At 46.0% G+C, this 21,844-nt stretch overlaps 7 protein-coding genes across 8 annotated transcripts; 4 read left to right on the forward strand and 3 right to left on the reverse strand.

The window, feature by feature from the left end:
- The first annotated feature begins 13 nt into the window (after nucleotides 1-13).
- Nucleotides 14-4,332, forward strand: LOC6607685 (hamartin). The gene is made up of 7 exons (XM_002032413.2): nucleotides 14-121; nucleotides 213-476; nucleotides 536-792; nucleotides 854-3,164; nucleotides 3,222-3,379; nucleotides 3,476-3,605; nucleotides 3,663-4,332. Exons 2-7 carry the CDS (start codon nucleotides 383-385, stop codon nucleotides 4,013-4,015), a joined length of 3,303 nt encoding a protein of 1,100 aa, XP_002032449.1. The 5' UTR covers nucleotides 14-121; nucleotides 213-382; the 3' UTR covers nucleotides 4,016-4,332.
- A 194-nt stretch (nucleotides 4,333-4,526) lies between these two features.
- On the forward strand, nucleotides 4,527-7,218 carry LOC6607686 (exocyst complex component 5). The gene is made up of 6 exons (XM_002032414.2): nucleotides 4,527-4,638; nucleotides 4,699-5,603; nucleotides 5,673-6,260; nucleotides 6,319-6,508; nucleotides 6,574-6,891; nucleotides 6,964-7,218. The coding sequence occupies exons 1-6, from the start codon at nucleotides 4,606-4,608 to the stop codon at nucleotides 7,060-7,062; spliced, it is 2,133 nt and encodes a 710-aa protein (XP_002032450.1). The 5' UTR covers nucleotides 4,527-4,605; the 3' UTR covers nucleotides 7,063-7,218.
- A 275-nt stretch (nucleotides 7,219-7,493) lies between these two features.
- LOC6607687 (NPC intracellular cholesterol transporter 2) lies at nucleotides 7,494-10,425 on the forward strand. Its single transcript, XM_002032415.2, has 4 exons — nucleotides 7,494-7,883; nucleotides 9,284-9,391; nucleotides 10,023-10,192; nucleotides 10,294-10,425. The coding sequence occupies exons 1-4, from the start codon at nucleotides 7,736-7,738 to the stop codon at nucleotides 10,378-10,380; spliced, it is 513 nt and encodes a 170-aa protein (XP_002032451.1). The 5' UTR covers nucleotides 7,494-7,735; the 3' UTR covers nucleotides 10,381-10,425.
- Nucleotides 10,426-10,926: 501 nt separating this feature from the next.
- Nucleotides 10,927-17,068, forward strand: LOC6607688 (anosmin-1). Its single transcript, XM_002032416.2, has 7 exons — nucleotides 10,927-11,183; nucleotides 14,778-15,455; nucleotides 15,506-15,624; nucleotides 15,685-15,878; nucleotides 15,942-16,315; nucleotides 16,377-16,443; nucleotides 16,772-17,068. The coding sequence occupies exons 2-7, from the start codon at nucleotides 14,809-14,811 to the stop codon at nucleotides 16,946-16,948; spliced, it is 1,578 nt and encodes a 525-aa protein (XP_002032452.1). The 5' UTR covers nucleotides 10,927-11,183; nucleotides 14,778-14,808; the 3' UTR covers nucleotides 16,949-17,068.
- Nucleotides 17,008-18,487, reverse strand: LOC6607689 (serine--tRNA synthetase-like protein Slimp). The gene has a single exon (XM_002032417.2). The coding sequence runs from the start codon at nucleotides 18,473-18,475 to the stop codon at nucleotides 17,081-17,083; it is 1,395 nt and encodes a 464-aa protein (XP_002032453.1). The 5' UTR covers nucleotides 18,476-18,487; the 3' UTR covers nucleotides 17,008-17,080.
- A 156-nt stretch (nucleotides 18,488-18,643) lies between these two features.
- Nucleotides 18,644-19,801, reverse strand: LOC6607690 (putative mitogen-activated protein kinase 14C). Its single transcript, XM_002032418.2, has one exon. The coding sequence runs from the start codon at nucleotides 19,750-19,752 to the stop codon at nucleotides 18,709-18,711; it is 1,044 nt and encodes a 347-aa protein (XP_002032454.1). The 5' UTR covers nucleotides 19,753-19,801; the 3' UTR covers nucleotides 18,644-18,708.
- Nucleotides 19,802-19,979: 178 nt separating this feature from the next.
- Nucleotides 19,980-21,542, reverse strand: LOC6607691 (mitogen-activated protein kinase p38a). 2 transcript variants are annotated; one of them, XM_002032419.2, is made up of 2 exons: nucleotides 21,427-21,542; nucleotides 19,980-21,326 (listed from the first exon to the last, which is right to left on the reverse strand). In XM_002032419.2, the coding sequence occupies exon 2, from the start codon at nucleotides 21,281-21,283 to the stop codon at nucleotides 20,183-20,185; it is 1,101 nt and encodes a 366-aa protein (XP_002032455.1). In that variant the 5' UTR covers nucleotides 21,284-21,326; nucleotides 21,427-21,542; the 3' UTR covers nucleotides 19,980-20,182. The 2 variants fall into 2 exon arrangements, with proteins under 2 accessions (XP_002032455.1, XP_032579248.1); XM_032723357.1 differs by having other exon boundaries at nucleotides 21,390-21,542.
- Between the last annotated feature and the right edge of the window lie 302 nt (nucleotides 21,543-21,844).

Consider the following 21,844-nt stretch of genomic DNA (forward strand, 5'->3'; position numbering starts at 1 on the left):
CAGCGGCGTTGCCAGACAAAACCATCGATTGGCTGGCGATAACAGCGCAAGAGGAATATCACAAAAAAATAACCTTTTTCATTTCAAGACAAACATGTAAAAAAATATGAGTTTAGCAGAGGTAAGCATTTTAAATAAGCACTCCACAACCGAAACAATAGTGCAGTGCATCGAACGCAGCCGGAATTTCAATGCCAACACTTGTTCTCCAGTTTACAGCGACCAAGACGAGAAAAAGCACACGCAGCTCTGCAAAAGACAACCACGACGACGAGTGAGTGGAGTAGAAGGACCAGGAGCGGAGTAGCAGGAGCAGGAACAGTCGACATAGGGCGGGCGGAAAAATCAATCATAGCGACAGGAAGCCAATAAAGCCGCCGCCATGGTGATTGACAAGATCATTGGTGACCTGGAGTCCAACATGACGCTGGAGAACGAGGAGGCCAAGCGCAAGCTTGTGGAGTTGCTATCCCAGAGTGAGTCGTCGCCCGCAACGGTTAATATGCCACCTATTCCAACATACCATTTTCCACAGACAAGGAGCAGTGGGTGGTGAAATTCATGCTAGACTACTTCTTTACAACCGGATCTCAGCGCATTTTGGAGGTACTGGTCAAAGCCCAGGCACCACACGATGGGTACATCTTTGACAAGCTGGACGACTGCCTAAAGCAGTCCCAACACCGAGTGCAGAGCCTCCAAGTGTTCTGCTTCATTGTTCGCCATCACCCTACTTGGCTGTACAAGATCGAGAAACATCGGCTGATCAAAAGTGTTTTTAAGCTGATGACGGTGAGTTTGAAGTTGTTTACAATTTTGTCCGAGTTCATCATCACTTCCATTTCTCTGGCAGCACGAGAAGGAGATAGTTCCGCTGATGAGCGCCCTGTTGTGCATAATTACTCTGCTGCCGATCATACCGAATTCTGTGCCCAACTTTCTCAACGAACTGTTTGAGGTGTTCGGGCATTTGGCCTCGTGGAAGCTGCAGAATAGCAATAAACTGCCGGACGAGAAGCTCGTCCACCTGCAGTTGGGTCTACAGATGCTGTTTCACCGCCTGTACGGCATGTATCCGTGCAGCTTTATTGCCTATTTAGTGGAGTTCATCAAGCGAGGCAACGGCGGGGGTATCTTCCAGCATACAATTAAGCCGCTCTTGAACACTGTGCGAGTGCATCCCATGCTGGTGACGGCCACGCCAGAGACTGAAGTAAACAATACGCGATGGAAGGAGATGGAACCGCATGATGTGGTTATGGAGTGTGCCAACCTATCGCTGCCCGTCCTCTTGCACGAGACGAGCAACGAAGAAGGCAGCTATGCGTATCCCATGACGCCAGGATACAGTCGCATGACTTCAAACACCTCGAATACGGACTACAGCTATCAGCTGAGGGAGTTTCAGCAATCGAGAAATGTCTACAACCGCTTCGATTCGTTTGCCTCGGGTGGGGATGTGGGTCCCATTTGGAGTCCGCATAACGAGATTGCCACGACCAGTAGCGGCATACCGCTTACACCCACCACGTCGTTTATTTTGCCACTTCAGCCGGCTATGAATTCGCAGCTTATGGTTGGCATGACTGGCTCCTCGCCGCCTGAAGCAGCTGTGGAGGCCACACCGGAGACCACCCCCCTAAAGGATATGAGGGATATCAAGCAGCCGGGACGTGCGGTCAATTCTCATGCTGTGAGAGCTATCTTCGCCGTAAGCCAACCTTCTTCACCCATGCGCAAGGACCAGCAGAGTCAGTTCAGTTTCCCGGATGTGTCTCGCGAGGCGGAGGAGAGCAGCCACTCATATCTGGAGGTCAACAGAGGAACTGCCTATGACCGTCGCCTGTCGCAGGTCATCCAGGACAGGCATAACGTCGAGCGATCTGTAAACGCACCTTGTCCAAGCAGCCTACCGGAAATTAACTCCGATTTATCCCTATTTGGCGGTTCCGTCTATCCATCTGTCAGCCAGGAGGTCGCTGCAGTTTGTGGCGAGTGCAACGAGACGGACCGGAACCTCTGCAGTGTGGGAGGTCTTCATATGCCCACAAGCCGATCCATGCACCAGCTGGCAAAGAAGCGCCGCAATCGCATGGCAAGCTACAGCGGAAATGGTTCCTGTGCGGACAGCAGAAGTTCAGCGGCAAAGAAGGCAAGTTGGAGTACTGAGGCAGAGAATCCAATGCGACGAACCAAATCCTGCTCGGCCCTTTCCGGAATGCGGCAGCAGCATCTGGAGGAGAATGATGACGAGGCCGATTGTTCGAGCCAAAGACAGAGAGGGGAGAATGGAAATACGCAAAAGACTGGCAGCCGCCTTCAGAGGAGCGGCCGGAACCTGGCCATTTCGGCGCCCAAGGATCCGGCTAGAAGCTGCACCCATGCCTCCACCCAGACGGTGGAAGGACTGGACAGTGCTCCAGCGCAGTACGAGAATTGGCTCATTGAACTTCTGCTGGAGTGCAAGGAGCAAAGAATCGACTATGAGAGGAACCTTCTGTACCCGCAAGATATTCTGGACGAATACATTAAGCATGCGATCAAGGCCAATGAGACCTTTGACACCGAGCAAGGTCAACTGATGTGCCTACAGCTGGAATACGAAAGCTACCGTCGATCCATTCACGCAGAGCGCAATCGACGACTCATGGGACGAAGCAGGGACAAGCGCAGCCTGGAAATGGAGCGGGATCGGTTAAGGGAGCAGCTTAAGAACTTCGATGCAAAGAACAAGGATCTGGCAAACAAAATGGATCAGGCCATTCGGTTGGCCAACGAGCGCCAGAACATCCACCACGAGGAGCTGGGCGAGATGAGGGCTAAGTACCAGCACGAACTGGAGGAAAAGAAGTGCCTGCGGCAGGCTAACGATGACCTGCAGACGCGACTCACCAGCGAATTGGCGCGCCACAAGGAGATGAACTATGAACTGGAGTCTCTGCGCGGTCAGGTCTTCAGTCTGGGAACCGAGCTTCAGCACACCCAGCAGCAGGCGGACATTGGGCTGCAGTGCAAACAGGAGCTGGCACGACTGGAGGCCGAGTTCATTATCATGGGTGAGGTGCAAGTGCGTTGCCGCGACCGTCTGGCTGAGATCGATAACTTTAGGGCCCGCGACGAGGAACTGCAGATGCTACAAGAGAGCAGCAATCTGGAACTGAAGGGTGCTTATTCATTGTTTATATGAAACGGATGTTTAATCATTCAGTTTATTTATTTAGATCTGAGGCATAGTCTGGACGAGAAGACATCACAGCTGGAAAGCATGAAGCACAAGATCAGCGACCTGCAGGCCCAGCTGGCCAACAGCGAAAAGGCCATGACGGAGCAAAAGCGACTTCTGAGCACCGTCAAGGATGAGTACGAAGAAAAGTTTAAGGTAGGGCTGAAATTTAAATCGTATACTTATCTTATATAGTTCGGACTTTTAATTTGAATTAAGAGTTGTAAATTATAAATTTCGTTGTTCTTGCAGTCCGTGAACAAGAAGTATGACGTGCAGAAGAAGATTATTATGCAGATGGAGGAGAAGCTGATGATGATGATGCAGCAGCCGCAAGGAACAACAGGTCACAACACCTGTTCCCCGGACACGGACAGAACTGGTGAGTGCAAGAGCTGCTTTAAAGCTAAGGAATACTTACTATTGCATACTTCCACAGACATAGCATCATCCATTGAACGCAACTCACCGCTATCCACGTCGCTGGCCTCGAGCGAGAGCTTATCCGCCAGCCTACGCTCCACGGAGCTGAAGAACCTGCACCAGCTAGTGGACACGCCCTCTATTCCGGATGTGCTGAACAGCCTGGCCGGCAGCGCTCAGTTCGAGGACGGAGTGCGTCTGCCGGCCGTGGATTTGGCCTCCTCGGCCAGCACCGCCAGTGCCATCAACATCGTGCCGCACGCCTTGGACTTGCCGTCGACCTCCGGCGGCATCGGTCACACGCTCACCCACCCACATCCGCATCCGCACCTGCACCTGCAGCAGCAGCAACAGGATCAACTGCAGTAGCAGCAGCAGACGCAGTTTGTAAAAACAAATAAGAACTAGCTTTCCTTCGCTAAACAAATGTCTATTGGGAAAACCCGCACAGAAAATTTACAAAAAAAGTTATTGGTTCTTCATATTTTCATATTCAGTTCAAAACTGTAACTAAGGTTTAATAAATCGCTGACTCCACGCAATAATTATAAAGGTTATACAAAATATTAATGTTTGAAATTTTAACTTGTTTAGCACATTGCAATTTGTTGTAAAAAAAATGGTTTTGATACGAGGCAATAAGTAAGACGCGCATTCATATTATAATAAACATTTGATTAAGATCAGCAAGCATAAAAGCATTGTTTTATTTTACTTAATAAAAAACATACCATTGGTTATATAACAACCGCCAAACATTTAAATTTTTGGCTAAGAGAGCTAACAAAAACATAAACAAACCGAGCGACATTGCCAGCTGAAAGAAAGTGAGCAGTGTGGCAACCTTAAAAGCAACAGCTGAGCGGAAGCAACAATAATATAGCAAGAAGAAGCAGGAAAGAAACGCCTACTAAATCAGATCAGATCATTAAAATCCGAAAACTTAATAATACATTAAAATGTTATCCCAATACATGGAGGAGTTTGAACAGGTGAGCTCACAGGACATGTTGGATGGATTTTGGTTTATATATATTAATCATAACCAACAGGAACCCTTTGAGGTGGGCGAGTTCATAGAACGCCTTACTTGGCGCACCAACAATGAACTCCAGAATAGCGAGGAATTTCATCCTGTGGCCCTGCACGATACCTTCATCCAAACCATTAAGGACCTGAAGATCCTGCAGGAGAAGCAACAGAGCAAGTGCGAACGGCTAGAGGAGTCGCTGCGCCAGGAGAAGGAGTCGCACGCCAAAAAGATTGCCAAGCTCCAAGAACGCCACCAAACGGCCATTGATGTGTTCGGCCAACTGGACGAAAAAATCAATTCGGTGGCCGGCAAGATCATGCACCTGGGCGAGCAGTTGGAGAATGTCAACACCCCACGCAGTCGTTCAGTGGAGGCCCAGAAGTTACTTAATTTTATGTCCGAGTTTTTGGCCGCTGGCCCTGTAATTGTCAACGATATTTTTGCGGATGCCGCAAGATTAAGTGAGGCCGCAGATGTGATACAAAAGCTCTACGCTATCTCGCAGGATCTGCCGCCCGGAAACTTTGCGGAATCCAAAAGAAAAATCGAAAAGAAATACGATGAAGTCGAGCGGCGGTTGATCGAAGAGTTTGCCACCGCCCAGAAGAGCGAGGACATCGAGCGCATGAAGACACTGGCCCAGATCCTGTCCCAGTTCAAGGGTTACGCCCAGTGTGTAGACGCATACATCGAGCAGAGCCAAATGCAACCGTACAGCGGCAAAGACATCTTTATAGGCATTGTACCGCTGTGCAAGCATCACTACGAGATAATCCAGAAGGTGTTTGCCAATCCGCAGCAGGTTATGTCCAAGTTCATACTTAACATCTATCAACTGAAGCTTCACCAGTACGCCATGACTAAGTTGGAGGACAAAAAAGATGAGGAGAAATATCTCCGCACCCTTTATGAGTTATACTCGCGGTGAGTCATTCGGAAGTTACGTTAAATTTCTAAATTTGCTATTACTTTCATTTCACAACAACATTGCAGCACACTAAAATTGTCAACAGATCTTCAAATCTACATGTCCACGATCGACGACGACTTGTTACAGAAGCTGACACAGCAGATTTTTATGAAGCATTTGGCCGGCTACGCCGAAATGGAGACCAAATGCCTCACAGCCAAGTGTTCTACAGAGCTGGAAAAGTTCTATGCCAGCAAGAAACACCAAAAGACTGAAACCACTAAAGGCTTTCGGCGAAACATGGAGGTGCTGATAGCCACGCGGGCTAACATAAATATTGCTGCCATCGAGGACTACGGCGGGGAGACGTTCCTGTCTGAGGAGCTGGCCATCAATATGCTGCAGGAGGCCAAGGCGTCGCTTAAACGCTGTCGTCTGCTGTCCAACGAGACCGAGCTACCAGGCAATGCTATAAAGCTGAACGATATCCTTCTTCGTTTCTTGATGCACGAGCACGTAGATTACGCACTGGAGTTGGGTCTGCAGGCAGTGCCACTGGCCGAGGGCAGGGTCTTTCCCCAGCTCTACTTCTTTGATGTGGTGCAAAAGACGAACATCATTGTTCATCTACTGGACAAGCTGTGCCACACATCTGTCATACCCTGTGTGAGGTATGTTGGGACTTTGTTAATTTACATTTTATAGAATGTATAATGTATTATTTTCTAGTAATACGCCCAAATACTCGGACTATGTTTTCAAAAAGCGTATTCTGATGGAGCAAATCGAGACCAAGCTGGACCAGGGTCTGGATCGCTCCATTAGCGCTGTTATTGGCTGGGTCAAGGTATATTTGCAATATGAACAAAAGAAAACGGACTACAAGCCGGAAACCGATGTGGATACAATATCTTCAGCGGTAAGATATAAGATGAGTTACTTGGAGATTACATTACCTTAAAGATGTAAATTTTTCTTTTCTAGGCGTGCTTACAAGTCGTTCAGAGTCTGCAGCCAGTGATTGTGCAGATTAAAAAATGTGTTGATGGAGAGAATTTGCAGAATGTTCTCACAGAATTTGGAACTCGGCTGCACCGAGTGATCTACGATCACCTGCAGACCATGCAGTTCAACACAGCGGGCGCCATGTGTGCCATCTGCGACGTGAACGAGTATCGCAAGTGCATCCGCGAGCTGGATAGTCCGCTGGTTACGCAGCTGTTTGACATACTGCATGCATTGTGCAATTTACTACTTGTTAAGCCCCAAAACCTTCAAGAAGTTTGCACAGGTGACACTCTGGTAAGTGTGCGGTGTCTTTGATTTCGAGCGATAGTCTTACGTTACCATCTGTATCCACCCTACTCTATTTAGAATTATCTGGACAAGTCGGTGGTGCGGCAATTCATTCAGCTGCGCACTGATTTCAGGATCATCAAGAACACCAACTATCTGAAGGGTATTATTGAGTGAGGAGTTCGACGTCCAGAATGATTCACATTCCAAAATTTTCCACCTTCGCTGTCTATTGATTTATTAAAGGGGACATTATCTAATGATATTTAATTATGGTTTGCCATGTTCTTTAACTTTCAATTAAAGTCAAGTGGCTGGTTACTTTTATCAATACATCGCCCGAGTCACTTGATTTACTTTCGTGTATTTAAAGGCGCGACTCACACGCGTGCCCGCCGCCCAACCACCCACTCCCAAACACACACACGACTCCAGCTACGTCACGGACTTCCCGTTTGGAAATCTTCAAAGTGATTCGCTGACCTTATCAGTTGGAGCTGAAGCGAAAGTCAGCGTTATTTGCTCCGATCGGCTTCCAGTCAATAAATCAAAGTTTATTGCCTTGGCGTCCGCGAATTATTTATTTATTTACATTTGCCCGGAGAGTACCAGCACTCCAATCGAAGAGAGGCCGGCTACTTTTGCTGGGACCCACTATTCTTGGTGTCAGTCACCCAATAGCCACCAAGCAAATCGTATCGCAAAAAAAAAACGTTGCCAGCCCGTGATCCTGATTAACGAATTGCTTTGTTATTGTTATTGACATTTGTTATTTGCACACCTACGCAAAATTCGTTTGGCCGATATTCTAATCATACCGCGATCAAGATCTCAAACAGTCGATTAAACCATGCGCGGCGCCCTAATGGATTACTATTTAAAATTACTCTTGGTTATTTGCGCTGCCCACGAATTGGCCGGCGGAACGATCAAGTCTACCAGTGATGCTGTTTACAAAAAATATCTGTCGCTAAGATCTTTGCCCTTCGAGGACTGTGGTAAGTATATCTCAGGATCAGTGCTTTTCGGTGGGTCGATTCATACAACGTATAAAATCAATTGATTTCCACAGGGGAAAAAAACGGTAAGAAAATACCTCGAGCTGTTTTCTTATACACCATGGTTTTGTAAAGGTTTCGAATTCGAAAAGAAACCTCAAAAGCTTTATATTCGAAAAAATACTAGAATTAAAAGTCATTCACCAAAAATGTAGTTTTTCGGTAAAAATCGACCTACCGAAATCGAAGTATACTAAATAGAAATTACTTCCGAGACACCCATCTTTGGGAATTTTAATTGATCAAATATTGTGCAAAGTAATTCCGATTAGATCTCTAGCAAGTATATTGTAAATTTCACAGGGCGCAATCTGACAAAAGAGAAAACGATATAACAGAGTTCCTCGACTATCAGATACCCCTTACTCAGCTTAAGGGAGTCCCAGCAAAAAATTGAATCTCGCAATCTTATACATACATACATTACCATAATGAATCAATCGAAAAATTCTATCAGATTTTAATTTGAAAGTGGGTTAGATAGATGGGCGTAATAAACGTAAGAAGTGATATTCCAATGACATTAACAAAAAACCCGAATATAGTTACTTGTTTCCAATTTTTCATTATCGACAGAATATAAAATTAGATTTACGCCGTTCACTTTGGAGTCAAGGAAAAAGAAATTCTATTTTTAACTATTTTTAATTACCTAGCTTATTTGATTTTAGGGCATTAAACCTTCGTTAACTAGTTTTAGTTGCCCAGAGCACGAGCTATTAATTGTATTTTGGTTTTTACGATGTCTGATTAAATGGAGTATTTATGGACTGTGCACAGTAAATATATGATTTATGTTCTAGATTTGAGGAACTGTAAACAAACAGATATGACGCCCTTATGGGGGATTACCTTATGACGCTGATAGACAGGCGAACGCCCACTTTGGGGGGACAGTAATCAATTAAGAGCCAAGTTAATTGGGTGTTGTAATCTAATGCTGAACACAGTTCATTTTTGAAAGATAGAAACTGTTTAACGGTCTTGAGAAGTGCACTTGGTCATAGATTAAAGATTATTCAGAAATGCGTATATAGTATGTATAGGCGATCGTATGTGTGGATCGCAGATAATTCGGCTTAGTTGCTGGGAAAGTTTTTCACTAAAGTTTTTAATTTGTTGCCATGTGTTAGTTATATGGGTGAATGAATGGCATGTACTATGTCACGTAACCAAATCCATTCAGGATAGAATGCCCAACCTTACCTACTCTATAGATCGCATCCTTATTATGTTTAAGGGAATAATTACGAATTATTTTGGCATAAGATCTAAAGCTAAAAGATCCATATCTTCTGGTTTTAAGTACATTTTAAATATGTTTCCTTTGCCACTTTCAGGTTCTTTGTACCAGGTCAGCTACCTGGACATCGAGAGCTGTACGACATTGCCCTGCTCCATGGCCCGCGACGCGACCATTAAGGTTACTGTGCGCTTCGATGATAATGGTATGTAGGTGCTCCGCTGATAAGAGCAGATCCGTGCATTCGGAATTGGGATTTCTCAGATTCGCTCGATACGCGTTCTGAGCAAAAGTCAGTCGGAAATAAAAATAGATCTGGTGCGGGCGAAGAATTTCGATCAGGTGAATGGCGGATGTTCGGGTGGGGCAAGGTGTTTGGAACCCCCTGAATTCCGTAAATATGGATGCTCAAATGATGGTGGTAATAATGATAAGCTGGCGAAGTTTTTGTATCTACAAAAACTGGCCGAATTTCCTGCTGCTGCTACTACTGTTTACTTCAATGCACTTCGATTGCAGCCTAGGCTCCGCCCCACAGTCGATCCATAAATAATAAATTAAACGCTTAATGGTATTTTGATGAATCAGCAGAAATGGAGACGAAATCGAAACGATTGATCTCAGCACGAATCGAACATTTGGAGTACTAATTCGCAATAGGGGGCTGAAACGAAGATTGGCCAAACATTCAGATTGAAGAGAGCATGCAAAACATTTTCAGATAATTGGACTAGAGTTTCAGCTTTGATAAAAAAACGTACAGCCAAGCCAAAATAATAGTAATGGTATTTTTGTATTATGTTGTAGTAAGACTTATTATTGTATCTTATTTACAGGCAATGGCGTCAGCTTTCTGAAGCACGAAGTCCGATGGGTGTTTAACTACATCAAGACCCAGGCGGCCATAACCCCCGATCCTTGCGACGGAGATCACGGATGCATAGAGAGCGAGAGTGATGGAAAGGCCTATTGGGCCAATATCTTTGTGAACGAAACTTTGCCGGTGGTAAGTAAATAACCCTAACAATAAACTGTATATATCACAATTAATATTCATTAAACATATTTCGAATTATATATTTAACAATATTTCTCTCTGTGTTCCAGATGAAAGGCAGCATGTTGTGGGAATCCAAGGATGCGAACGATCAGAACCTAATCTGTTTCCAGGTTCCCGTTGTAATCACAGTGTAAATGTGTAATCACGAAAATAAAGTAATTGGTGCATGAAAATCAACAGACCAGTGCGTTTGTGTGTGTGTGTGGGGGAGGGGAGGTGTACGTGTGTGCATCCTTTAATGAAATTTTGAATGAAAACAAAGGGGCGCGGCATCGTAGTAGTAGAAAGGGAGAGCGAGCGAGACGGGAGGTGGAGATCTCTGTTTTGGCACGGCACACACGGTGAGTGGGAGCGGGAGCAAGTGGAGCACGGCACAATGGTACAAATCGCTGATATAGCACTTAAATTTAAATTATTTCTGCGATGATGGAAACAGTCGAGTATAAACAATACTATTATAAATAAAACAAAAAGTTATATATATATCTTAAAATAGTTATGTAACGAGTCATTACGATTCATAACATACTGTCTGATTATTTTGAATATTTTATATTTAATATTATGTTCGGAAAATCCATCAGCTTGCCCACTGTGGCGAGAGAGCGGCGGGAGAACGGGAGCATTGGAGCTCGAGCCCTGCAGTCCGAGTCCGTGGCGTTCAGTGTGTCACTCTCTTTTGGGGGCTGCAGCGCAACGGTCGCACGAAAAGAGCTCCCACTTGAGATTTAGATTCAGATTCTGATTCGGATTGAGATTCGGTTTCGGTTTTGTTACTTAAGATCAACAGTTCCCAGGAGCGGAAATCGGAACAGTGCGGCGAATTAAATATTAAAGTGGCTGCAAGCGATCAAAGAAGGCGCTCCGACTGCGTGGGAGTACGAGATCACGGATCACGCGGCGTGGAGCCAGTGCATCCGAAAGTGTTTCCATTACCGTGAGTACCTAAAAATGTATCGCACTGCCCGCCATTTGCACAATTCCGTCGGCGTAAATGAGATTGTCTTCGCGCTAATTGCGGACGAGTAAGGATGGTGGTGGCGATATAGGGGCATCCAAGGGGATGGACTGAGATCCCATCGGATAGTGCACGGCTGACATGCGGCAACATCACTTCTCACGCCCCAAAAGCTCTCTTAGCCGGACACTTGCGGTGCCGGCGTTCTTTCGCCTATAGAACACTGAGAAAATAAATGGGCAAATCAGGCAAACTAACCAACATGATATAATACCTAATATATATAATATCTATTATGACTTTGGATATCGTTACAAATATGGGTCAGAATCTTATATACGCACTTTCTTTCGAAGATTTTACACTATAGTTGAGTTTTAAAAAGGGAATCCCAAAAGAAAAGCTCGTACAGAACTCTATAATCGGAAGTACCAGTACGAATGCACACACGACATATCATATCGCTGAACCTTGAGCACGGCTTCGTGTTCAGAACCTGACGTAGAACTCGACACCAGCATGGACACAGATCCTACTCCGATTCGCTCCGCTTGAGCTTGAGCTTGAGCACATGCCCAGCTGGGTGCTTGAACCCCATAAATGGGCTTCCATTGGGGTCGCTTGGATTTCCTAGCGGTCTTAAGTGTCACCATAGCGATCCGGGGGATACCGCGCTTGACAACAATGGGAAAGATACGAAATTTCTAGCAGGAGAATAGTTGGATCATGTGAAATTGGTATAGGGACTACCCACATAGGAATATAGAGCTCAAGCTTAAGACCTTGAATTTGTAAGATTATCATAAGCTTGTTGTTCTTGGTGATGAATTGTTTAGGTTATAAATTTGCATGCATCGAAAGCGTTGACATCTGACGCATACTAAAATGGAATCATACTTTATTTTTATGATATTTGAGAAGGGGGAACTTCACGGTTTCTTTAAATGCACAACAGAAAACATTCGGTTGATATTTTCATTATGGCTAACTGTGATTCAGCAATGATCGTGGATAATGTTTAGCCCCCCTGCCCATCCAGTCAGTCCATCGAACTCCTCGGTTTGATCTCGCCGTTTCTGGCCTGGTCCCCAAAAACTGATGATTGCTCCCGTTCCCCGTCCCGTTTGCTGGTATTTTGTTACGTGCCCTCTTCGAACGTTAAAGTTTTTCAATTTGTTTTTTACCACCAATGCACTTTGGCAGCGGCGGAGGCAACAATGCGATGAGCTGTTGGTCAAAGTGTTAAACGATTTGCATCATATTACACCCAGTTGCTGCCGCTGCTGCTGCCGCCTCGAGTTTACTGGCCATTGTCGCCGGATTGCCATTGTAGTAAGCCCCAAATGGGGGATCGTGGTAGGGGTGAAGTGGGGGTGGCTAGTGGGACGGAGCAACTGCAAGTGGAGGCAAAACAAAAGCAACACTCCAGCAAGAGCAGCAACCACCAACGATTTATCACAGCAACGACGTCAACGAAATCGATCCGGATCTTAGTGCCCCCCATCCTCATCCTCATCCCCCCCCAATTGCCATCCGCTGCCCTCCTTAGCAACGCCCCTGTGTGTACACTTGCAGAAAATATGGGTCAAACGTGACCTTAAACTTGACTATGGCCATTACCTCCTTCTCTTTTTTGGTGAATACTTTGTAGTGTTTTTCAATTTCATATATATTTTTTTCATTTTATACAACCAATTTCCGAAAATTTTTTAGCATTTTCCCCAAGTGCATCGTACTGTGTACTGCGCTATGCTGGCCAAGTGCCTTTGCGCCTTGGTGTGCGTGAAGCATAAAAAGTAATTTTGAATTTTTGAATCGTTAAAAGCAATTAATCGCCTCTACGCAACGGCAGCCAGCCTGGCTGCGACTCGACTGTCTCATCAGCGTCAGCCGAGGAACCCATTCATCTGGAAGAGTCGTGGCCGCTATCCTCATCCCCCCCATTCAACATACCCCGCACTCCATACCCCTCACCAAGCCCCAAGCACAACCCCAACCCAATCCCCGCATTGCCGACGCTTTACTGCCCAATTTTGTTGCAAATTTTTCGTTCCGCGGAACTTGGTGCATTTCATCTCGTCTGCTCTTGGCGATCGTCGTCGTCGCAGTCGCCGCTTCATCTTCTTGCGTCGATCGTCGCGCACATTCATTTGTCGCTTAATGTCCCTCAGTTAGGCTGCCTCGGGCCTGCGCTCCCCGCAGCCATTCCGAGCTCCTTGGCCCCCAGTCGCCATCGCATCCCAGTCGGAGTGGCAGTCGCAGTCGCCACAGACGCGGTCAGCACAAAAGGTCTTCCAACTAAGAATCAAATTTTTATAACTAACAATGCAGCTAACTAGGTGTTTAACTAACAATCCCATTATTTTGCAATTAAATTCATTGCATACTTTTTGGCAAGCGAATTGTGTTTAGAAAGTAGAAAATATATTATTACAGCTCTATCAAAAAATAATTACTCATACGCAGTGTTGCCTCTGCTGTTGAGATATATAAAAACTTTCGAGGCTGTGAATTGATTCTAATTATTATCCAATCGTAATGCCTACATATATTTCTGAACCCAACTGTGCTGGAGCATGGCATCTCCTGGCTAAACCACCGCCACCAGCCGCCGAATCGCTGCACCACTTCTCCACTCAACTGCTTCTGCTCCCAGAGTGTCTGTATCGTCTTGGTATGTGCGGCATCTGCTGGCTAGGCTTCTGATCTGATGAGGCTGCTGCTTCTGCTTCTGCAGCCCCTGCAACTGTGGATGTGGATGTGGTTGTGGATGTGGTGACATCCACTTGCAGCTCTCGCACATTCATCGTAGTCGTATTTTTCTCGATTTTGTTTTTGCTGCCTGCACATTCACACGCAGTCGAACAGCAACAAAAAGCGAAACAACAACATAAACCGACGACCATCGACCATACCATAAATCATTAGTTTCCCATTTGCGTGCTGAATACCCTACATGGAATCGATGCGAGCACATCAATAGTTAACAGCTAACAGGTGAAGAATTTCGAGAGTCTGCTTCAGGCTTCCGAGAATTGTTGCGATGCGAAATTAAGATGAAAAGTGCTGTCCGGGATTTGGAAAGGTGCGAAGATATCCACAAGAGGAAATAGTTTTGTTACGTAGTCCACACATGCTGCGATTCTTACGGTACAGTGAGAAAAAATACAATACATACATTTTCAACTCAAATTGACCAGTACAGGGCATCACGGAGTCAGCTTGAAAGGAAGATAGCTGGCCTCGTCTGGCCGTCTGTCCGATGCTCTCGTGGCACGCACTATGATGCGCGCTTTGAAGTCCTGTCAAGCACTTGAGATACATTTATGTGTTTTTTGCATTTTCATTGCCTCGACTTCGGGGTCGGGCGGCTCAAATGCGAGGAATGATTAGTTAGTTGGTCATGCAAAATGGGTGAAACCGGTTCGACTCCCATCGATATCGCGGGGAGCTGGCGAAGCGGGTGATCCTTTAGCATAATCAGCGGGCTGCTGCTGATGATCGGCACAAATTACGAACGCACGGAATGTCCAGAAACCGAGAGCTGATCACCTGACGCATGATCATTTGCAGATTGCAATCACCGAGGATCGGAGCGGTTCAGATGGGCAGCATGCAAGTGGCGCTGCTGGCGCTGCTTGTTCTCGGCCAGCTATTTCCAAGCTTCGTGGCCAATGGATCCTCATCATACAGCTCCACTTCCACATCCACATCAAATCAGCTGCAGCGACAAAAGCTGGCACACTGGTTCCGGGATAGCAATGACGTTAAGGATAAGATCCTGGAGCTGCAGTGCCTGGCGAAGTGTGGCAGCAATCCCACAACCAAAGCTGGACGGGAACAGTGCCTAAACAAGTGCATCCAGGAGCTTTTGCTGGGACCCAGAGCCGGCAGTTGCCCCAAAATTGGAAGGCAATCGCGTGCCAGGCTCTCCTGCCTGGACAACTGTCAGTACGATCATGAATGCCCCGAGGTGCAGAAGTGTTGTCCCTCCAGTTGCGGACCCATGTGCGTGGAACCTCTCGGCGTTAGGAACAACACGCAGCTTCCGCCCATACCGAAGATCCTGTATTTCCGGAGATCACGAGGTCATGCTGTCGATCTGAAGATCGAGTCCTCGCTACTGGTCTACTACTTTCACGTGGAGGTGAGATCCCACATAGGACGGCATTTTGCAGCCAGGAAACTGGGTCCTTGGCAATGGCAGAAGGTGGAGAAGACCATGGAGGAGAACATCGGACACAGCAAGCAGTATGTTCATTCCATGAGATATTTCTTTTTCACTCCTCTATATTCCACAGCACGTACATCTTCTTTCACATGCGTCCTGGTCGCTGGTATGAGGTTCGAGTGGCAGCCGTAAACGCCTACGGGTTCCGAGGATATTCTGAGCCAAGCGATCCCTTTCCCTCTACGGGCAGTAAGTGTATAGTTCTAGTCTTCCAAACAACCTTCACTTACACTGCTGTTAACTCTTTAGACCCAAAGCCTCCAAAGGCGCCGAACGATTCGAAGATCATCGGCAAGCAGTTCGATGGGCGCTACATGACCCTTAAGCTGGTGTGGTGCCCTTCTAAGTCCAACCTGCCTGTCGAGAAGTACAAGATCACCTGGTCCTTGTACGTAAGCAGTGCCAAGGCCTCGATGATTACCAATAGCTCCTACGTTAAGGATGTAAGTGGAACCCGAGGTGTGCCTTGTAGCGTCTTAGCAATTCGCTCGTTATGATGATTTCAGACCCACCAGTTCGAGATCAAGGAACTGCTACCCAACTCCTCGTACTACATCCAGGTGCAGGCCATATCTTACCTGGGTTCTCGTCGCCTCAAGTCCGAGCAGTGGTCGATGCTGTTCAACACGACGCTGCAGCCTCTGGAGCCAATCACACCGCTTCAGTGCTCCGGGAATGGAAATAGGCGCCGACATCATCACACTAGCAGCTCCATTAGCTCGGAACGGGCCACCACCTCGGAGCCAGTTGCCATCAATGAAGTTTCGCCCACCATTACAAACCGGACAGCGCCCGCCGCCACGTATGAAGTGGGTTTCCGGTTGAACCGGAAGTTCGGCATGATTGTGCAGATTCTGGGCTTCCAGCCACACAAGGAGAAGTAATTATTTGTAAACATATTGCCCGAATGCATAAATTTCATGCCATCACCCCGATTGCAGGGTCTATGAACTGTGTCCCCAGGAGACGAACTGCGAGCAGCGAGAGTTCCGCGCGATTCGCGCCAAAGTAAGTAATACCCTTGATAATGCTGTGATGGGAGCCACGAGCCACATGTCGGAATACTTCGTGCCGATTGGCCGGACCACCGGGCAAGGCCAAATTAGTGGAACATCGTTGACCATGGGGTATTGCTTAACAAGGCGCAATCGTGTTTCCTCTATTTGACACGGAAAACACGTCTTTCCAATTGGCAGTACGTGGTCAAATGCCAATCAAAATTTTCCCAATATTGATGAATAGAATCGGGTCATGCCATAGGTGTATGATAAACTACAAAGATCAAACAAGCGAATGCTGCCGTATGTTAGCTACATTACATTCATTTTGATTGCAGAAGGACCCGCTGGAGTTCAGCAAGCTGAAGTACAACACCACGTATGTGCTGAGGATTCCCCGTTCCAGTCCCAATTCCGTGCTGGACGACTCCAGAAATGTCTTTACCTTCACAACGCCTAAATGTGAAAATTTCCGCAAGAGATTTCCCAAGCTGCAGATCAAGTGCGCTGACTAGCAGTCTTTTTATGGGCTCAACGCACTGCTGACCATGAGATTACATTAGATTGTAAATAATTGTATGTAAAACTTAACTTTTACTTATTGTTAGGCTTAAGAACAAACAACAGAAACTAAACACCTATCGTTTTTACGTGAAAAGGTCCTTAAACTGTTGCAGATCCTGCTGATGACTGGGTTTCTGACTAATAGAGCCCAAAAGTTTGCAGTCTTCCAAGCGCACGCCATGCTCCACAAGAGCTGCTATCAGTCGCGAGGTGTAGAGCACTGGTCCACCCACTAAGTGCAAGAAATCATAGTGCTTCTCCCGCCGCGTGCTAAAAAGGATTCGTTTGGAGACAAAGTCTCCGTAATTGCTGATACGTCCCACACACACGTAGCGCTGCAGTGAGGGGGCATAAACTTCGATGACTGCTCGGATACTCTCCGCCGGAGTTAGAGCTGGTGCTGTTGCATAAGAAATCCGAAAGGGTATGTCCACAGCTTTGTAGAAATCAGTAGCCAGATTGAGAATATGATCTAGTTGGGTGTCCGCTTCGTTGCCCGTTTGCGTTGCCACAAAGCTTTGTACCGCATTCGTTTGAGTCGCCGTATAAAGACTGGGAATGGGCCCATACATCTTCGCTTCCGCTCTGTTGTAGCTCCGACCACAGCAGACATACCGAAGGGGCAGCACCGAGGGATACACGCACAGCTTGGTCATGGCACCAAGGTAGCTCTCGAAGGACGCACCTCCAGTTAAATAGGCGGTATTGATCTTGTTTTGCAGGTGCTCTTCCTGAACCAGATGATAGTCGGATAAGGGTGTCGCATTTGCTTCCAGGAGGACGCAACGCACAAAATCTGGATTGGCAGTTTGAATGAAGTCCCCGTGGTTGACGAAATAGTGGGCCAGGGATTGCATGGCATTTACGTCGAAGTAAGCAGCCTGCTCCATCAAGTAGTAACGATTGTTGTCCACAAAATGTACAAGTTCCTGGCGTGTCAAGTGGGATGTAGTCTTACTATCTGATTTGGGCATCCCATGGCGATAGAGAAGCTTTTCCTCCCCTCCGACAGGGCTCTGGGCATGCAGCAGGTTGGGTAAGTGCAGATAGTCATGAATAAAGTCATCCTCTATGGGATAGAGTGTCTGCTTTAGAGCCTTTAGCTCGTTGCGCAACGATTTCCCTTGCTGTTTCAACTCCTCCAGCTGAACCGCACTACCACCAGATTTCGTTAGCTCCTTTAGGCGCTTGGTCACCCTTTCGCGTTCCTCCACCACCTTGGACAGCTGAGCGTGATGTGTTTTATACTTCTCGTACTTGCTAAGCACAGTTTCCAAACGAATGTCCAATCCCCGGCTGGATATGCTCTGGTCCAAAGATTGCCGCTCTCTAAAGGTTCCATTGAAGTCCATGTACGGCTGCAGAGTCACATAGTTTTCGTTCGCTTTGTCGCCAGTTATGTACAGGGCGGAGATGTTTCTGCTGCACGTTTTCTTGGCCGAAAGGCAGTGTTTTAATACACTTCGCAACCTCAACATTATTTTTTTTATCAAATGTAAAAAAAAAGCCGGTAAGGCAAAATCAGCTGTCGCCAGCGCTGCCAGATCCGAAAGATTAATAGGGGTATTTCAAAGATTTCAATATTTAAATTTAACTGAATATCGAGCCAGTTTTTAATTTAATTTTGCGAAAAATTTGTTCATTTAATAAATATAAAATTTCTTTATTCTTCTACATTATTATAATTATTATAATTAGTTAGTTGGTCAGGTCAGAAGTTCCGAATCTCGTTGGCAACAAGTTCCTTCCAGCATTTTACAGGCAGCACTAGGTTTTCGAAGTTCTGATCATAGACTGGTGCGGTGTCTTCGGCATGATGGTGTGGCTCAATAAGATCCCGAAGGTATGGATGGAGCATTGCTTCCGCAGCTGTTATGCGTTTTTCGGGAACCATTTCGAGCATTTTTTCCATCAAATCGACAGCCTGGACATCGGTACCCATAAATAGGTGGTGAAAATCACACCTTTGGCGTAACGGATACCTCTCCAGGAAGCTACGCGATTTTTCCATGCTTATTCCGGTGATAAACTCCCTCGTCGGAGTACCGATTATGTCAATCAGACATCGTATTTGGCTTGGATAGTTTTCACCGGGGAACAGGACACGCCCCGTGATAAGTTCCGCCAGAATGCAACCAACCGACCACACGTCGATTGCCTTTGTGTACTGACCCCTGAGGAAGATAATTTCCGGAGCTCGATACCACAGAGTTCCCACATAGTCCGTCATATTGTCTGCGCACATACGGGATAAACCGAAGTCAAGTATGCGCACCTCGCTATTTCCATTAACTGCGATATTGCAGGGCTTCAAGTCACGATGAACAACCCCGGCACTGTGTATGTACTTCAGCCCCCGCAGTATTTGGTAAAGGATTATCCTAATCTCATTGTCGCTCATCCTTTTCGAACGCGAGTACCTGTGCAGGTCCGCGTCCATCAGGTGAGTCACCAAATAAACCTGCTTAAAATCCATCATGTTGTGCCCTGGTGGATGAAAGACGTTCAGCAGGCTGATAACATTTCTATGATTCATATGCTTCAGCAGACGGATCTCGCGATAGGCACCCTTAGCATCCTCCTCCCTCTCGAATGGGTGCATAAGCCTTTTCATAGCGACGTAATTTTCGGTGCCTCGTAGTCTCACCTTAGCTACCTGGCCAAAGGAACCGCCACCCAGAAAACAAACGAACTCGTATATGTCGGGGAACTCCCAAAGGCGTTCGTTAATTGCCACTTTCACGAACTTCGACATTCTGGATTAAATGTGCAAAAATATGTCTTCTTCGGAAGGGAACAGAAAGAAAACTGAGCTTGCATTTAGTCACCCGCAAAGCTTATCGTATCGCAACACCTTATCTATCAGTGCACATTCGACAGAAAGAATACTGAACTTGTTGGATTCAGTCATCTTTATGGCCGGACATACACCACTATAAAAGATCCCGCCCAAGAGGTGACAAAAATAAGGTTTTTGTTGAATTACTTGATGTTTTTATAAAACAAATTTATTGTTAAAAAGTATAGTATTTTTGGCATGCCATAACAAAAAGGCAAAACAAAAACAAAATAAAAAGTTAACACTAAGAATTGATAAATTTGAGTACAAAAGACGTAGTTGGAAGATGTAGGTTATAACAAATAAATTGGCCTATGTAATACTTTAAATTCATAATGCTTTGTGTTCACTTTACATCCTTTAGAACCTGAGCAAACGATGGTGGGGGCTTAAAGTTGGTGACCTCCTTGTAGATCAGCTCCTTCCATTTGTCTACGGGCAAATCCATATCCTCGAAGCTGTGATCGTATGGTGGTGAGGTCTGCTCGACGCTGGGCTCCGCATACTTCTCCAGATAGGGATGTGAAAGAGCCTCCTCGGCAGTGATCCGCTTCTCGGCATCCAACTCCAACATCTTTTCCAGCAAATCGATGGCCAGCGGATTGGCGTTCTTAAAAACATTTTTAAAACTTCGTCCCTTCATAGGCGGAAGTGACTGAATGTAGGAACGTGCACTTTCCGATGAGATCTTCTTCAAAAACTCGGCGGGTGGCGTGCCCAACATCTCCATAATCAGGTTTAGCTGGTGAATATGATCGGTGCCTGGGAAAAGGGTCCGTCTGGTAATTAGTTCGGCCATGATGCAGCCCACCGACCAGATGTCCACCGTTTGGTCGTAGTGCATCCAATTGAGCATTATTTCAGGTGCGCGGTACCAACGCGTGGCCACATAGCCTGTCATCTCGTTCTCCGTTGGACGGGCCAGCCCGAAGTCTAAAATGCGCAGCTCGCAATCCTCGTTGACAGCAATGTTTGAGGGCTTAAGATCACGGTGGATAACTCCGGCGCTGTGGATATACTTCAAGCCACGGAGTATCTGGTAGACTAAAAACTGGACGTGGTCGTCGGACAAGTGCTGCATTCGTATGATGTTATTCAGATCTGCGTCCATCAAGTGGGTTACCAAGTACACCTGTTGGAAGTTCTCCAGCGATGCATTAGCGGGATGTGGATGGAATATGTCCAGCAGGCCGATTACGTTCTCATGATCCATATGCTTCAAAAGTCGAAGCTCCCGGTACGTCCTCTTTGCATGGACGGCGGATTGAAAAGGCCTGGCAAGCTTTTTAATGGCCACATGCATATTGGTGCCACGAACAAGTGCCTTTGACACCTGTCCGTAAGCTCCCGATCCCACGGGCTGCAGATCCTGATATATATCCGGGATCTCCCATTCCGTTCGGTTTATATCCAACTTGTAAAACTTTTTTGTAATGGACACCGACATGGTATTGCTTGAGGAAGGGCGTCGTCACCTTAGTTAACAGAGCCTATGAACGAGATATGTATTGACCATTAAAATGCCATGCCAACGATAATTCCATGCTGATTACGTTTATCTTGAGGCAGCTCTGCAGCAGTAGTACGTACCTCTGTTCCACGCCCAAGAATATCAACAACTAAGTACTGGTCCCTGGCATTTTTCCTATATTTTTTTGCTTTACTCCATTCCGATGCGTGTTAGGCATCCATGAATCAGATCGTCAGTGGATCGGATCGATCAGAAGCGACACACGAATGCGCTACATTTGATTAGTGTTAAGTTGTTAAAATCATTTTTTGCACGGTAATAAAAATAATACTATAGTAAGTAAATAAATAAAATAATATATTAACAATATTATTGCATTGTAACGCGTATCTTTTTCCACTCTTATCGTTATCCCTAAATGTGAATAAAGGTATTAAAAGTAATCAATTATGTTAGTTTTTAATAATATTTTAAAAATTAAGTAATATATTATATTTTTAGACCCCATATACCGTAAAAAATAAAGTGTAGCGCGCT

Source organism: Drosophila sechellia, chromosome 3R, assembly GCF_004382195.2.
Source record: "Drosophila sechellia strain sech25 chromosome 3R, ASM438219v1, whole genome shotgun sequence".
In the NCBI taxonomy this organism is placed as follows: Eukaryota; Metazoa; Arthropoda; class Insecta; order Diptera; family Drosophilidae; genus Drosophila; species Drosophila sechellia.

Bases quoted from the DNA above. Each gene is read 5' to 3' on its own strand.
- LOC6607689 (XM_002032417.2), bottom strand. From the start codon at position 18,475: ATGTTGAGGTTGCGAAGTGTATTAAAACACTGCCTTTCGGCCAAGAAA.
- LOC6607688 (XM_002032416.2), top strand. From the start codon at position 14,809: ATGGGCAGCATGCAAGTGGCGCTGCTGGCGCTGCTTGTTCTCGGCCAG. The intron at 15,456-15,505 runs GTATGTTCATTC...TATATTCCACAG, and splicing joins AACATCGGACACAGCAAGCA to CACGTACATCTTCTTTCACA. The intron at 15,625-15,684 runs GTAAGTGTATAG...TTAACTCTTTAG, and splicing joins TCCCTTTCCCTCTACGGGCA to ACCCAAAGCCTCCAAAGGCG.
- LOC6607690 (XM_002032418.2), bottom strand. From the start codon at position 19,752: ATGTCGAAGTTCGTGAAAGTGGCAATTAACGAACGCCTTTGGGAGTTC.
- LOC6607685 (XM_002032413.2), top strand. From the start codon at position 383: ATGGTGATTGACAAGATCATTGGTGACCTGGAGTCCAACATGACGCTG. The intron at 3,165-3,221 runs GTGCTTATTCAT...TTATTTATTTAG, and splicing joins CAGCAATCTGGAACTGAAGG to ATCTGAGGCATAGTCTGGAC. The intron at 3,606-3,662 runs GTGAGTGCAAGA...ATACTTCCACAG, and splicing joins CCCGGACACGGACAGAACTG to ACATAGCATCATCCATTGAA.
- LOC6607686 (XM_002032414.2), top strand. From the start codon at position 4,606: ATGTTATCCCAATACATGGAGGAGTTTGAACAG. The intron at 4,639-4,698 runs GTGAGCTCACAG...CATAACCAACAG, and splicing joins ACATGGAGGAGTTTGAACAG to GAACCCTTTGAGGTGGGCGA. The intron at 6,892-6,963 runs GTAAGTGTGCGG...TACTCTATTTAG, and splicing joins TTTGCACAGGTGACACTCTG to AATTATCTGGACAAGTCGGT.
- LOC6607687 (XM_002032415.2), top strand. From the start codon at position 7,736: ATGCGCGGCGCCCTAATGGATTACTATTTAAAATTACTCTTGGTTATT. The intron at 9,392-10,022 runs GTATGTAGGTGC...TCTTATTTACAG, and splicing joins TGTGCGCTTCGATGATAATG to GCAATGGCGTCAGCTTTCTG. The intron at 10,193-10,293 runs GTAAGTAAATAA...TCTGTGTTCCAG, and splicing joins TGAACGAAACTTTGCCGGTG to ATGAAAGGCAGCATGTTGTG.
- LOC6607691 (XM_002032419.2), bottom strand. From the start codon at position 21,283: ATGTCGGTGTCCATTACAAAAAAGTTTTACAAGTTGGATATAAACCGA.